Source organism: Stomoxys calcitrans, chromosome 3, assembly GCF_963082655.1.
Source record: "Stomoxys calcitrans chromosome 3, idStoCalc2.1, whole genome shotgun sequence".
Classification (NCBI taxonomy): domain Eukaryota; kingdom Metazoa; phylum Arthropoda; class Insecta; order Diptera; family Muscidae; genus Stomoxys; species Stomoxys calcitrans.
Window position 1 is genome coordinate 198,171,189 of NC_081554.1, and position 16,734 is coordinate 198,187,922.

The 16,734-nt window shown below is 37.0% G+C and overlaps 1 protein-coding gene across 5 annotated transcripts in view; it reads right to left on the minus strand.

The window, feature by feature from the left end:
• LOC106088247 (protein sickie) overlaps nt 1-16,734 on the minus strand; it is a 348,338-nt gene that overhangs the window by 174,678 nt on the left and 156,926 nt on the right. For all 5 annotated transcript variants that reach the window (XM_059365006.1, XM_059365005.1, XM_013253689.2 and 2 more), the window contains exons 3-4: nt 9,910-10,037; nt 5,226-7,011 (exon numbers count right to left, since the gene is read on the minus strand). In XM_059365006.1, the coding sequence (XP_059220989.1) occupies nt 5,226-7,011; nt 9,910-10,037 (1,914 nt within the window). The remainder of the gene's footprint in view (nt 1-5,225; nt 7,012-9,909; nt 10,038-16,734) is intronic.

Here is a 16,734-nt window from a genome sequence, read left to right on the forward strand (position 1 = left end):
GGGTCCTATCTGGGCCGTATTTCATGTGGGTATTGGAGGTCATAAGTGTACTTTACAGACCAAATTACAGGTAATTTTGATTCATCTTAAGGCTTCTTAAGGGAGACGATTGTAATAGCCTTCATCTTCTTCTTCGATTCTTCGATTTTTGTGGAAAGATTATAGCAAATTTTTGTTAACATCTCCATAGTCAACCAAAAGCACGAATCTGTTGAATAACAGAAATCTTTTTTATGTAATCTATTTTGGAATAAAGGAAATGGACGTCTATTCCGTTCCCCGTTAATATTTAAAACTAATATGTAGCCCGATCTATTTTGACTCATATGCGAGGATTTTTGGGGTAAATTCAATAGGATTCAAATGAAACGACCCAAAAAACTGCTACACTGATTTTTTGAGGTTTTTACAGAGTACAAAGGGGTGTGGGAGGATTTATTGGCTACATAATTTTTCGATATCTGAAGTGGGAGTGAATTTAACTTAGAAAAAGCAATATATCAGTGTTGGCTGACCGATTTAAATGAATTTTTGGTTTGCCCTAATAGTAGGGTGATCAACAAATCGGCGTTTTGCTAAAACTGGTTTTTGAACTATTCGAAAAATTATTTTTTTTTTTATAAAAGTAAACCTTATTGTCGCAAAGGAGATATGAAGGAATGACTACCACAACCTTCGAAAGTCAGGATATATGTGGACAGTATGACGAACCTCATGTATACTTGGGCATGAGCAGAGCTGGGGCACAGCCTTTCATTCCAGGGAGGTGGTTTTTCTACAATCTTGGGGTTAATACAGATGCTTCTCTGAGTGGTCTGCTCAAATACCTGGATAAGACGAGTTTGTTTCAACGAGTGACGTGTAGGGTACCAATGCTTTGTAATTGACGAGCGAATACTTGAGTGAGTGCGAAATTTTGAATAAAATTTTCTCCAAAAACAAAAATAAGGGAAAAATTTTTATTTACACAAAACATGGTTAGAAATTAACCGTTAGCAAGAAACCGTTTATTTTTGCCAAGAAACCTATTTACCAAAAACCCGGAAAATAAAAATTTTTAAAAAACCGATTAGTATAGACGTCCCAAAAACCCGAAAAACCGGGTTTCAAAAATCGAACTGATCACCCTACCTAATTATAATTCAAATCAAAGATATTTGAAAGAAGAGTATGAGCCTGTTATCAAAATTTGAGACAAGGTTTTCACGATAGCCTCAACCATCTGAACCAACAGTACACCGGTCGGGACAATATGCGTCCCATATAAACGATTTTGTGGGCGGTGTACGAATTTTAAGGGTAATTAAAAGGGGGAAATGGGAGGGCTCTTTCTAGTGGTGACTTCTTCGATATTCGTCCACGAGTCATGGGGACATATGGGATTAACGTGGAAATGAAATGAGAAAAACCTTGTAAGTCGGAGGATCCTCTTACAACATTTAACATAAAACAGAGACCAGGGGCCATCTTACAGCCAAAGTGTTAGGAGTGTTGACGCTTAAAATAACCAATAAAAACAGTAATAATGCCGCCAATAATTATCCAATTGACATTGACGGCATTTTTCAATTTATGGATAATATAATAAAATTGTTATTGATTTTGAGGAAGTATAAATTGTATAGATCATTTAAAAATGTAATTATAACCGCATTATAAATAAAAATCGGGTGATTTACATATAAGGGAGATAGATATATCCATATATGAACCTATTTTCCAGGAATATTTGTTGAAACTAAGCAGTTAAAAGCTTTTATTTGGTAAAAGTTTTCGGACGCTATTCAGCCTATGTGAGCAATTCTGAGAGCCCACCAATAGACTCTCTATACCTTAGATACAATAATTCAGAATATTGTAAAAATATATCGGTTGGTTTAGAAATGGCTGACTTGTAGACATATTTTCCCCTATCCACTTTCTAGCGTTCATATTTTTCCTATGATGTGTGCAAAATTTTATGATGGTAGACGAGAAATTGAACTGTGCCGTGATGAAATACATGGGCAAACGGACATGACGAAATCCAAAGTAGTTCTCAATCTATTGGGTTGCGCAAAAAGTAATTGCGGATTTTTTAAAAGAAAGTAAATGCATTTTTAATAAAACTTAGAATGAACTTTAATCAAATATACTTTTTTTACACTTTTTTTCTAAAGCAAGCTAAAAGTAACAGCTGATAACTGACAGAAGAAAGAATGCAATTACAGAGTCACAAGCTGCGAAAAAATTTGTCAACGCCGACTGTATGAAAAATCCGCAATTACTTTTTGGGCAACCCAATATTTGAATAGCTTAGAGTACACAGTGGGAACTTAAGGAATACAACTAAGACGGATTATTTTGTATCACGACAATGCGAGCTCTCACACATCAGTTGAAATAAAAGTATATTTTTTTTTTTTAACAACCAAGGTGAAAAGTTCTGCCACTTTGATAACGATGACTGCAGCAGCTGTTCAAGGCAATCAAAAGATGTTTTCACAGCAGATTTGTTGCTATTTAGGACACACAAATCGCGAATAGATACCTCTGTTTGAACTCTTTTGTTATTTTTCTGCGCCACCTTGTCACCATGGCGCAGAGGTTAGCATGCCCGCCTATGATGTCCAATGCCTAGGTTCGAATCCAGGCGTGAACATCAACGAAATCTTCAGCGATGGTTATTCTTTTACTAATGTTAGATACACTGCCATGTTAAAACTTCTCTATTAAGTGGTGTCGATATACGCCACGCCATTCAGACTCGGCATTTAAAAGCAGACCACTTATCATTGAGCTTAAACCTTAATCGGATAGCACTCATTAATATGGGAGAAGTATCCCCTATTCCTTAATGAAATGTTTATGGGAAATTTTAGGATGGGGGTATACTAACCTAGTCATTCCGTTTGTAACATGTCGAAATATTGATCTGCGACTCCATAAGGTATATATGATCGTCTGGACATTTAGAGTCGATCGAGCCATGTCCGTCCGTTTGTCCTTTTGTCGAAATCACGATAGCGGTCGAACGCATTCAGTTAGCCGCTTGAAATTTTGCACATATACATCTTATTGATGTATTTCGTTGAGGATTGCAAACGGGCCATATCGGTTCGGATTTGGATATAGCTCCTAAATAACCCGATCTCCCGATTTAATATACTTAGCTCCTAGAAGCCGGGCTGACATTTTGCATGTAGACTTCCAACAATTGTGTCTAGTTCAGTTGAAATCGGCCTATAACCTGATATAGCTCCCATATAAACCGATCTCTCGATTTCACGCCTGGATCCTCTGGAAACCAAAAGTTTTGTCCGATTTCGCTAAAATTATGCATGTTGTGTTCTGTTACGACTTCCAACAACTGTGCCCAGTACGGTCCAAATCAAAGATTCGGCCCAGCCGAACTTAGCACGTTTTTATTTGTTTTCTTTTCTAGATAACACAATTTTATTAGTTTATTCATTTAACATAAATTGTATAAATTTGCTTACAAAAATTCAATTAAGGTAGGAAAACACTTTTCTCATATCCATGAGAGCAGTCCAATTTACATATGTTTAAGCTCAATGATCAGGAACCTTTTTTGCCTAATCTGAATATCGTACTGCTTAACGAGACTTGTCATACCGAATTGTTAGATGGTTGAATACCTCAAAAATATCCCCAGCATTAATGAAGGGATAACCACCGCTGAGCCTTTTTTATGTTCGAGGCGGGTTTTGTACTCGGGCGTTTTGAGTCAACCAAATCGACAACTGGGCAGTTGAAGTGAAAACCTTCGAAGACAACACCACATTATTGTGCGTCTATTCATAAACTTAATTTCCTTGGTTTTTTTTGCTTACCCCAAGAGCAATCCAAATGCCCTTATACTAAACAGTAGTCAAAATCCTAATGTACGACAAATTCTAATTTTGCCCAAGAAACCATGGTCCCCTGCAAAAAACTTACTAAATTTTCAACAGTTCAAGTTCAAGCCACACTGCGCTACTTGTGCATTTAATTCCCTGTTGAAATTGTGAGCCTATGTCCCACTTGAATGTGCTTTCACTATGAATGCAGTTCAGCGCTTTGAAAAGCACAAAATGGAGAGTAGGAAATCATTAACTCTCGAAGGTTCGTTTAAAAACGTTACATAATCTGTCATTCGTTTGAGATCATGCCAAAACATAAGAACAATGCTTCCACACAGGAGTGTATGCGGATAAGAAAGCAACCGCTTATGCTAGAGCACCGAAAAGGCGCAGGTTTCAGCACTACAAATTTTTTGCATCGGAATACTTACACAAATACTAAAAACAACACAATTGCGCTCCATAGCATACAGTATGCACATACAATTGTAAGGGATTCAAGTTTTATAAAAATTTTTTGCTGCGTATACTACCAAAACGGAGCATCCAAATTCGATTTTTGGTCTCATATAATAAAACGAGATTGATTTTGATTTAAGACCCATCATTTTTTTGGGAAGAATTTTTTAGAATAAGTCTTAGATTCTGAAACCGCCACAAACTGACCCAAACTGGTGTGCATTTATGCAAATCATTGAGTTATAGATGGCGTTCGACTCAAAAACCATAGCCATACATTTCAAGGACAAAAATTGAAATTTTTCATCTTAGAAGAAAATCGATCACTATCTACCCCATTCCGTTTGAATCCCAGAATAATCTACATCTCCCACATTAAATGAATCAAATGGCTGCTTTAACTGTTTCCTTATTTGTCATCGCCTCATTTCTCATCAAAACGGCAATGTGACTAAGTAAATCTTGTGTTCTGTCATTGCATGGTTTTGTTGTTTGTTTCTCTTTTTGGTCACAAATCTGCTTAAATCTTTTTATATGGCTCCTTAGCAATGAGCTTCGAGTAAACATGTTCCAGTTAATTTAATTGTATGCCACAATGACACAATTAGAATGGGCTGCTGCCACCATATGCACTGATGGTGCCAACCGTGAAATCAAAAGAAACACTTTAGGTGATGGCAATGAAGGCAATAGCGATAATCATGAGCACTTCTTAAGGAAATTCGAAGAATGCTTTGAAGGAATGTGAGGGAACAACAAATACTCAAGTCTCAGCAAGAAGAGGATGGATGATTCATAGCCCTTTAAGTATTCTTTCACTCTGCACACGTTATTCTTTGCAAGGGCCTTCCAAAAGCAAGGATGATTCATTGCATTTCGCATTTTTGGTCAATGTTTTGTTAATAAAAAACTGTTGCTGCTTACCTTTCTTCAATGGTGGTGGGCAATTGCGTGCGAGCCCTCATCATACTGAGAAAATGCTTGCCATGTGATAGGTGTTGATGACCTCCATTGTGATTGAGGCCAATGCCGCTGCTGCCTTCAGACAAATAGCCATTGTCAATGTCCTGGAATCTGGGAGAGCTTTGCAGAGGCGACCCATGACCCAATCTGGAGTTACTGAAGCGTAACGAATCACCATCGCTGCAATAGCCTTGATTGATGTCATTCTCGCAATAGTCGGAGATGAAATTATGATTTCCTCTCGCTCCTCGAGTGGGTAAAGTCACATGGGAGTTGTAGCCTCTTAGAAGAGGACGCATGGGCTGGACATTCACCGGCTTATCTTCTTCATAGATGGTGCCCACGATTTTGGAAGGAATGGTATGGTATTTGGTGGGTGATCCTCCATTGTTTAGGAGAGGGGCTTGTTGAGTCGTCGGTGTTACTGGTTGTGAATGGTGGGCTCCCGGCGTCAGGGATCTCAGCGGAGAATGCTGCTGCGGTTGCAAAACTCCAGGCCCAGAATTGTATTCTAATTTACGCACAGAGCTGGGAGTGCCCACTGAATTTGGCTTGGGAGGTGGTAAACGGCTGTAGTTGGGTTCCTGTATAGGTTGTGGTGGCATGATCTGTTGGTGCTGTTGCTGCTGCTGATGTTGCATACCCTGCTGACTGTTTTGGGCATTGGCATAATAGGGGGATTTTTGATTGTGTTGTAGTAGTTGATGTTGTTGCTGCTGCTGCTGTTCTGAGGCTATATGTACTGGTTTTACGATATGTGTGGGTGGTTGGTTTTGATGATTGCTTGAGCTTTGTGGTTGTGATATGTTCGGTGCATGTAGCGCTTGGCCCACATTCGATGATGATATGTCACTCTTTTCTCTCTTCATGATCATGTCTTGCGTTGAATTGGAATTATTTAGGCGAGATTTATTGTCCGTTTGCAGTGGGGCCTGGGGCAGTTTGCTGGTACCCTTTATGGCCGCTATGGGTTTTGGCAGGCCCCCCACTACACCATTGGGGCTATTTAAAGCTTTTGACGATGGAGGTATGATGAGAGAGGTTTTCGATTCGGATTTATTGGTCAAATTCGTTTTGGAGCCAAATTTCAAACCACTAGAGTCCTTGCCACGAGGCAACGAATTTTTGTTGCGATTTAGAGTGGAACTTTTGCTGTCTATGCTGGCGGCATCCTCTTTGCTCAATGATCTGGCAGGGCTCTTTTCCTTCTTATCACTCTTGGAGGCATTTTTGACTTGATCCTTTTTGGATTGAGCTTGCAGAAGTTTCGATTGCTTCTGATTGGCTTTGGTATCCCTGGACTTGTTGGCCGATGTCACTGACACCGTGGGCGGTTTGATTTGTGAAATGTGGCCATCATTGAGGCTTAGGCTGGAATCGGACCGCTCGGAACGAGCTGAGGAGAATCCAGAAGAAGATGAAGTTCTCTTGGACTGCAGTTGGTTCTTGTTGGAGTTAATCAGGGTGGTCTGTTGCTGAGGTGGTTGCAATTGTTGTTGCTGGTGTTGCTTTTCCTTGTTAAACAATTTGAGCTTGTCCAGCATAGAATGTTTCTGTTGGCCATTGACGGTGGGTATGGTGGAGATGTTATTGGAGCCAGGTGCAGGTATGCCCGACTTAATGGTAGGCTGTCTGAGGCCATTGTTATTGCCGCTTTTCAGACTTTGTATGCTGTGATTACTCGAGGGAGGACTATTTGGACGGCTGGCATTAAAATCGCTGCCGCTTTTGCCCAAACCTGGTATTGCTATAGGGAGAGAAGAATGAGGGTAAGAAAAAGAAGAAAGAGATGAAAAACGGGTTCCCATTAAATGTGATTAATGCCTAAAGTATGTCCTGCCTGTTGACTTAACTTGTTCGCTTGTCGCTGTCTTCAGATCATGTCTCCTTGGCCAGAGAATGCACTAATTAATGTCTTTACACGCGCCTACACAGTTTACAAGGCGTACACAGCCAGCCACTAAGCGAGACAAGAAGACAAGCTTGTGGTTGGTTGTTTTTGTTGGCAATTGACAATGCCAAAGGGGGGAACTTGGACGTCCTCCTTAGTGATAATAAATAAAATTCACAGTTTGATTTAGCGATAAGTGCAATTAATTATGCCTTGATACGTTGCTGCAAGTAGGGGAACACGAAACCTTTGGAGGTAGGGCAGATGCAATAAAGTCGCATGTCAAATTGTTTCATGTTAATTTGACGGGTAATATTTTACGAGAAGAAATGATTTTTCTGAGGGATAGATTGTTCTTTGCAGCGACAAGAGGGATAGAGATTTTCTGACACAGTTTTCCTTTATTTAATTTTGTTTAAGTTTTTTTCTTATGATTTAATTTGTTGTTGTTATTTTTATTCTATATTAATATAATTATTTCTTGTTGGATTATTTATTTTTTTATATTTAAATTAATCTTACTTTTTATTTTTAAATTATTTTTACTTTGTTTTATTTTTTGGGTATAAAATAATTGTTTTTTTATACCCACCACCGAACGATGGGGGTATATACATTTTGTCATTTCGTTTGCAATACATCGAAATATTAATTTCCGACGCTATAAAATATCTATCTATATTTTTGATCGTGATAAAAATCTTAGACGATCTAGCCACGACCATCCGTCTGTCTGTCCGTCCCTCTGTATGTTGCAATCATGCAAATAGAGATTTTGAGTAGAAACGTCGCACAGATACTTTTTTTGTCCATAGGCAGGTTAAGTTCGAAGATAGGCTATATCGGACTATATCTTGACATAGCCCCCATATATTGTAGAATGATCTGTCGATATAAGGTCTTAGGCCCACTAAAGCCACAATTATGATCAGATTTTGCGGAAATTTGGGACAGTGAGTTGCGTAACGCCACTCGATACCCTTCTTTTATTTGGCCCAGGTCGGTCAAGATTTGGATATAGCTGCTATATAGACCAATCTCTAGATTTAAGGTCATGGGCCCATAAAAGACTCTTTTATTGTCCGATTTCGCCGAGATTTGGGGCAGTGAGTTAGGTCCTTCGGCATTCTTTTTCAATTTGTCCAAGATCGGTCCGGATTTGGATCTAGCAGCCCTATAAACCGATCTCTCGATTTAAAGTCTTGGGCCCATAAAAGGAGTATTTTTTGTCCGATTTCGCCGAAATTTGGGACAGTGAGTTGTGTTAGGCCCTTCGACATCCGTTTTTAATTTAGCCCAGATCGGTCAAAATTTGGATATAGCTGCTATATAGATCGATCTCAAGATTTGACCCCACAAAAGGCGCACTTATTGTTTCGCCGAAATTTGGGACGGTGAGTTGTGTAAGGCCCTTAGACATTCTTCTTCAATTTGGTTCAGATAGGTCCAAATTTGGATATAGCAGCGATATATACCTATCTGCCGATTTAAGGTCTTGGACCCATAAATGGCGCATTTATTGACCGATTTCGATAAAATTTCGGACAGTGAGTTGTGTTAAGCCCTTCGACATGGCCCCATTAAAGATTTTTGTATTTATTTTATTTTGTATTATTTTTTAATTTATTTTTTTACAATTAGTTTATTATATTATTATGTTTTATTTCCCCCGCCTCATATTATATATAATACAGGTCTTAGTATTATCGAGCTTTCAACACTTTCGTCGTAAAAACTTTAACTCGTCGGTAGGATTTGTCAAAAATATTTTATTTTATTATGTTTTATTTTATTTTTCTTTATTTTATTTTATTTTATTTTATTTTATTTTATTTTATTTTATTTTATTTTATTTTATTTTATTTTATTTTATTTTATTTTATCTTATTTTATTTTATTTTATTTTATTTTATTTTATTTTATTTTATTTTATTTTATTTTATTTTATTTTATTAAATTTTATTTAATATTATTTTGTTTTATTTGGTGTTATTTTATACTTTTATACTAAATTAGTTCATTATATTATTATTATATGCAATACAGGTCTAAGTATTATCGAGCTTTCAACACTTTCGTCGTAAACACTTTTACGTGCAAGCCAGCAATTACTTCCAAGTCTATACGAGTGCAGAAAAGATTGTTGGGATCCCATACCCCGGCAATCCCCATTAATTCGTTGCCATTTGATCCCCTTCCCTTGCTGCATCTTTCATTGGGTAACCCTTTTTGTTGATATTTTAACCATGCAACCACATATCAACCCTTAACATTTGTTTGATGAAATCTCGGTCAGTTTTCTAGAAGACCCCCATAATCTCCATGGATTTGGTTGCAACTCTAATGTCGATGAGTTTATTTCACTGTTGAAGGTCTAACAAAACACCAGACGATGCTAGGCCTGTTGATAGGATTTTTTAAAGCAGAGTAAGGGAGCGTGTTAGGTATCGAGGGGTTCAAGAGGAACTCCTTTCAAAACACTGGGGATGTTTTATGATTTCGTAATGGTGTGTAATTTAAACCAAAGGTATGGGACAAAGCACACATAATATTTCCTTTATCCCCATATGCTCAGCTCACTTCAAAAACAATTTTTATGATTTTTTTTATAACGCAAAATAAACATTTCTTCATTTCTTGCAATTCTGAGACATTAAAAGTCTTGTCTTTTGCGTGCTGCGTATCGAAATAAGAAAAAAAATCTAAGCCATATGGGAGGTGCACATAGGACAGGAGAGTTGTAAATGTACTTACATGGTGTATGATTCGGTGTAGGCGGCAGAGGTCTTACTTTATCCGGAGGACAACGCCTTTGTACCATAACCGTGGCAGGTAATGGTATGGCAGTTCCATTGGCTTTGGTATACGCTTGGGGAATTTGTCTGCAATGATAGTGGAAAAATCAAAAAAATTATTGAGATTTATTAGGGAAATAAACGGAGTGCTGAAATTTTATGAAGTCTTTAAAATATAAATGAGAATTGTAAAAATTGGTTAAAAAATTTGATATCTTTGCAGCAGCTGTCCCTAGAGCTGGCAAAAAGTTAACAAACCGCCAGCGACGCCTTGTGGAAATATTTAACATAGCTGACAAACGTACAAAGAAGAAACAGGCGCACCCATAGCAAAAAAAAATTATCATAGTTTTATAAAAATCACAATTACAAAGTAGATAATATTGAATTTGTCAAAATAAGCGCATAATGCCGTCAAAACGATACGCCGCACAGTGGGATAGAATCAAAAAAACAACTGTCGTTTAAGAAAGGGAAATTTTAAATGGCTAGAGCTGATGTGTTAACAAGACCACGTGTAAAATTTTAAGACTCTAGGTTGTCCGGGCGCTTCTTATCAGGCCCCTAAAGTTGGTCACTTCAGCATATCGTGCTGCCAAATCTTCTTTTGTAGTCTGATTTCCAAAATATTCATTTCGTGCAAAGATGGTATTCAAATAGGCATTTTTTTTAATAAATTGGCTGTAGAAGCTACAGATATAGTTTGATGCAAAAAATTTTTAACATGACTTTAGGGGACATATGAAGTAAAAACATAATCCTAATTTTCCAACATTTTGATAAAAAATTGTCTATTTTTTAGTTTAAGTAGACATTCGTTATTCAAGTTTTAATTAAAATATATTCAACGTGTCGTATTTAAAAAAACAAAAAGAAGTAAACGCATTTTATAAATTTTTTTATAAAAACTAAACAATGAAAAAATATTTTTTTAAACAAAAAAATCAAAATAATCTTTAACTTGGGCACTCGTAATTAAAAAGACGTTGTAAATTTTGGGGTCAATCCAAATCATGCATCAAAATGAAAATCGAACCGAAACTTCGTAAATCGCGAAATAGAAAGCCTAGCTCAGCCAAAATTCCAAAAGAAAGAATTTTGCAAATCGTACCACAAATGAAGAGTGTGAGGCTGAATAAGTTTTTGAAATGGCTAGGTGACTAATTGTAGAGGCCAATTAAAATTTAAAACGTATATCTATACCCGTTCACAAATGGCAAATGTTATTGCTTAATGAGTAGCGGATACAACTCCATTAAGCCTTACTTAAGCCATTTTTTGTGTGTAAATATTTTCTAAGGTCGGTCCAGGAGGATGATACGAAGGCTCCTGTTGTTTTGGCATGCGCGTAGGTCAATGATACGATCATTATTTTCCTTCTCTTTTTCTCTTCTTTGCTAATATGCTTTTAGTGAACATGGTTAACAATAAGGCAGTTATATTACCTGGATGATAGGATATTTGGTATCTCACTACCAAAGATAGGATAAAAGAATTCCAAGTATTCTATTTAAAATTTGACGTAAAGCGGGACAACGGTTGTGTCGAATAATGTCGTTCTTTAAAGTGACAACTCACCTCAGCTGTTTCCGACTCGACGAACTAGTTCTTTCTATTTGTTATGTTTGCCGGTTAGGCTGGTCGTTGATTTTGATTCATATATTTTTTATTAACCTTCCAATAGGAAGAGATACGGGCTGATTGATCATGAGAAAGAATATCACTAGAATGAATGGTATCTTATTGATAACAGAAATTGCCAGACACACAGGCGAATCAAACACAGAAACAAACACACCATTAGTGGACATTTCTGTTTCTACTTTGAAGAATAGCAGGATATAAGTAGTGTAAACAAATATCATTCATTAAAAAGACGACTTACTTCAACTGGTTTTCAGATTTCTGAACTAGTACGTTCATTAGTTCAGCGAGCTGATTTTATTTATTTTTGCCAGCTCAAACGTTTATACTTTTATCACTTATTTGCAATCACATATAGCAAAATAATATTCTGATGCGAATTGGTTCATTTTTTTCATTTCTGTGACCCGTTTCATTGATCTAATTGAGCAAACTAGGTATAAGCAAGCTTAACTCTTTCAAATCATCAATGAAATTGAGTTCCTATGTTATGTAATTTAAATTGATGTCAATATTTTAACAATATTGGGCTTCTCTGCGCCTAAAAGTATACAGTTTGGTAGCATACACCATTTATAGGAGCTGTGTTAAATATCTACCCTTTTTATTATCTGCTCCGTTTTGATAAGTACTCTCCGAGGTTTCTTTTCCAAATTCCTAACTGAGTATGAATTATTCTAGGGATTTATCTTAAAATAATATTTAAAAATAAAAAAGGCTCAATAAATATAAACTTTAAAACTTCAATATTTAAAAAAAGGAAAGCTCCTAAAAATATGCTATATTTCATAACAAACAACATGACATTGTAATAAAACCATTACGAATATCCACTTCTTTCTTACCCATCAAATTTATAGCATGCAGAATAGAAACAATCAAGACACTATCACGATTAGTAACACCTCTAGGATATTGCCCCCACATATACTTATCCTTGAACTTAATAGACATAACAACTCCTTCCATACTACATTGTATTCCATCTCATGACATTGCTCTTCAAGAGGTATTGCTGCTGCTTTTATATTTTCCCCTCCATTCTGGAGGGAATTTAATTAAATTTCACATTCACAAGTGAAAAGTGCGTTTTACGACATTCGTCTGCCCTCTACCTTGACAAATGCGAATGGTATGAGATTCCCACAAACTGAAGATATTTACGATGCTTGGCGACATGCAATGTGCCAGGGATAACAATAACAAACAAACAAGCGGCAGTGTCAGCTCTTGCCCCTGTGGACCAGAACCAGGGTCTGCGCCTTGAGCAACTGCAATGTATCTTCACCAAAAAAGGTAACTAGCAATGGCAGCAAAAACTCCACAACTTCCATGTTGGGTAGAATCAGGTTGGTGGGGAAAATGTATTTGCACGCAAAGTCATCTCACAATATGTGCTCCCATCCCTTTGCATGTATGCTTCTTCGATTGCAACTTCGGTAACAGAAACAACTTGTGCCAGTGTCTCTGCACCATTCATCTCGTTAGGGTAGGGAAATAGAGTACTCAAGAGCGGTTTCTGGTGCTGGGCAAACACCTTAACCACAGTAGCTGCAAGTGTGGGGCGCTGCGGCTGCGGCTGTGGCTTTCAGAACCCAAGAATGACTCAAGTGTCATAAAGTTACCAACCATGCTGCATGCCGTTGTATGCTGCTTCATGCGCTCTTGTTGCAGCTTTTGTTTAAACAATGTTGCCTTTTCATTCCTTTATTTGGTTTATTTAAATGCCTGAACAAAATACATGTTGTTTTCCCCATTTCCCATTTTTATGTTTCAGGCCTTTTATAGAGGAGTTCTATAACTAGGCTGCTTCTGTTGTTGTTGTTGTTGGTGAGTGAGTGAGTGGGGCGTTTTTATGTTGAAAAGTAATTTAAACCAAAGGCACGGAAATGTGCAACTCTTGTTGTGCTGCCAATTCTTTGTAGTCACACAACAAAAAGTCATAGAAATACGCCACTGTTATGGCTATGGCTTAAAATTCAAACGCTCCGTTTCAATTGTTTAAGACGGTTGCAGAATCCAAAGAGGTTAATGACTCAAATGGGGCTTTACTCACAAGCTAACATCGACGAAAATGTTTGCAATTATTCTCAATTCCTTCCCTATTTAGGATCAGCTCTCTTAGCAAAGACCTCATCTGTCGCCAAGTTTTATTGCTTTAGTCAAAACTGTAATTTATTTCATATTTAACAGCCGTCATTGATTTGCTTTATGCTCCAAGTGCCTTGAATTAGCAGTCATTGTAAAATCTCTTGGAATTGGGAAACTTCATTTGGGAAAATTTAATTTTCTCTTTCCAGCTTGGCACTTTCAGACAAGGTTTTAATGTTCTTGAGAGGGTCACATTTGTTGCATGATGTCTTCATCTGATGTTGCCACTGCATAGACATTTGAAAAGCCACTCACCCCCCAGACACTTTCAATGCCAAAGGATATACTGGAGGTCTTGGGGATTTTTTTGAAAAAAAAGAATAACTACTCTGTTTAGAGCGAGAAGAAAAGTAATATAATAATATGGAAAATTTTGCCAGACAATTGTTGGGTACAATGTCCTGGAAAAGGAAATATGATACATACATTTATGTAAAAATTATAAGGATGTTGCTTATTCGTTCTCTTTTCTCTTACGTTTTATCGTCTATACAGAATGAAATAATACACTTTTGTGTAGGATTTAATTTTCTTTTAACAACTTTTTCCACGGCAACAAACAAACAGCATTGCCAGAATGGTAGTAAGGAGACAAAAGTCGGAACTTTGTATTTCTTTTTTTATTATTGTGCGCTTAAAAACCAGGAGCAGAGAAAGCAATTAAGACCCATACTTTCAAAGGCATACGCTCACACTCACACCCTTCCGCTTTCATACATTGTTTCTGGGAATGATTTTCCTTTTTTTATTTTCTGTTGCCTTCTTTGACTGCTTTCCTTCTCTATTTGAGAATAATTAAAAGTTTCTTTTGCCGTTGTTCTAAGCAGACTTATTAAGAAAAATTGCTAAAGTTTTTATTTGCAAAACAAATTGTTGGAATTATATGTTTAAATTTCAATTTAATTCAACAAATAAGAGGAGAAGGCAATTAACGCAAAATTGAAAAATGAAAATTGAAATGTAGAAAGTTGTCCATATAGGATTGGGAATTTTTTTATTTTTTTTTGTGTAGATAAAATTATGTTCAGACTTCAAATGGTTCACAGATGGCGCGAACAATTATACAGCGAAATCTAGATACATAAAATCTAAAGCAAAACATAAATTTTTCATCAAACTATATTTAGACGTTCAAGTGTGAAGTGGCTGATAACTGTTCTGTAGCGTGAAATGTCAGTACTGGCTGTATGTATAATTAATATTTTTGTTTTCTTTTTAAGGATGCAATTCGATTTTTGAATAGATTTATTATCATTGGACCTGTCGCAGAATGATACACCATTTGGGAGATACAATCATTTTAAATTATAACCATTTAAAAGTATTCAAACTTAAGGTACCCACCACCTCGGATTATATATTAACAACATTTCTTCAAAATCCGGTGAGAAAAGCCTCATATATGAGCTCAAAGCAAATGTATCGAAATATGGTCCTATGTGGACCAAACTCGGTGCAGCGTCGAGAATGTAATACATCACAATCTTCCAAATCGGGTAGCAAAAGGAAGGATTCGTATCATAATGTCTAACACAACTGAAAATACAAAATGCAAACTTGCCCATGAACATAGTATTAAGGAGCAGAGGCAAACTTCTCAAATATCAATGTGTGCCGCCCGATTCAAATTTTAAGCTCCTTTTTATAGCCGAGTCCGAACGGCGTGCCGCCGTGGGAGAAGTTTTTATATGGCATAGTACCTCACAAATGTCGCCAGCATTACTTTACTTTAATTGGCTATTATAGAATATTTCTCCCATTAGCCGAACGTAGAATAGCGCCTCGATCCATAATCTCTGACACACGCTCCTTCTATAATCTCTGTCACCAAGTTTCCAGGTGTCGTTCGCCACTTGATCTTTCCATCGGGCTTTTGGTTGTCCCGGTTTGTGTGTACCATGGTTATCGCCTTCAAAAAGACTTATTTGCTGCCGATTTAAGTTTAAGCTCAATGATAAGGGGCCTCCTTTTTATAGCCGAGTCCGAACGGCGTGCCGCAATTCGACAGCTCTTAGTGGAGAAGTTTATACATGGCAGCCATACCGAATGGCACAGTACCACAAAAATGTCGCCAGCATTAGAAGTGGATAACCACCGCTGAACAATTTTTTCTGATGTTCTCGCCAGGATTCGAACCCAGGCGTTCAGCATCATTGGCGGACATGCTAACCTCTGCGCTACGATGGCCTCCACAACTTAATGTCCCAAATTTTGGCTTAATCGGGTAATAAATAAGCCATTCATGGGCGATCGACTATCTATCGGGAGATCGTGTTTTATGGCAGCTATTTCCAAATACGATCAGATCAAGACCATACTCGGTACGATATAGAAGGGCCTAGCACAACACACTGTGCTAATTTTCAGCGAAATCGGGTAATAAATGCACCTTTTATAAGTCCAAGACCATAAATCGGGATATAGGTACATATATAAAACAGCTAATTCAAATCTAGTTCGATCAAGACATGGCTAGATCGTATTAGATTTTTACACAGACACACATTTCCTAATACTTGTTGCATATTGATAATTGGTCATATAGATATGTATTCGATATTGCTTGCTTATAAACATATGTATCCCCTAGAAGCTAATTTCTGGAATAACTGTTTGAAATTTAAAATGTGGGTACACATATATAAAGCCTATACCAATGGAAGACTTAAGTGCAGTTTTTGTCCATCAAGAAATTTATACTTTATAATTCTGGAGAAAACGAACTTTTTTCTGTAGAAAATATTGTTTTCAATCAAATTTTGTCTAAAGACAAAATTTCAAATGCGCCACGGTGGCCTTTTTACATACAACGCATTAAAATTCCCACAGTATCATCAGTTGTATATTCTGCTTCGTGAAGTCTCTATTAGCAAGGTAACAAAAAATTTCCCCACCTACTTTCTAGGCATTCTCAATTTGATTCATGGTTAACCCATAAATCTGATATGATAAACAACCTCTCAACCCACTACTCTCACTGTCATCATTT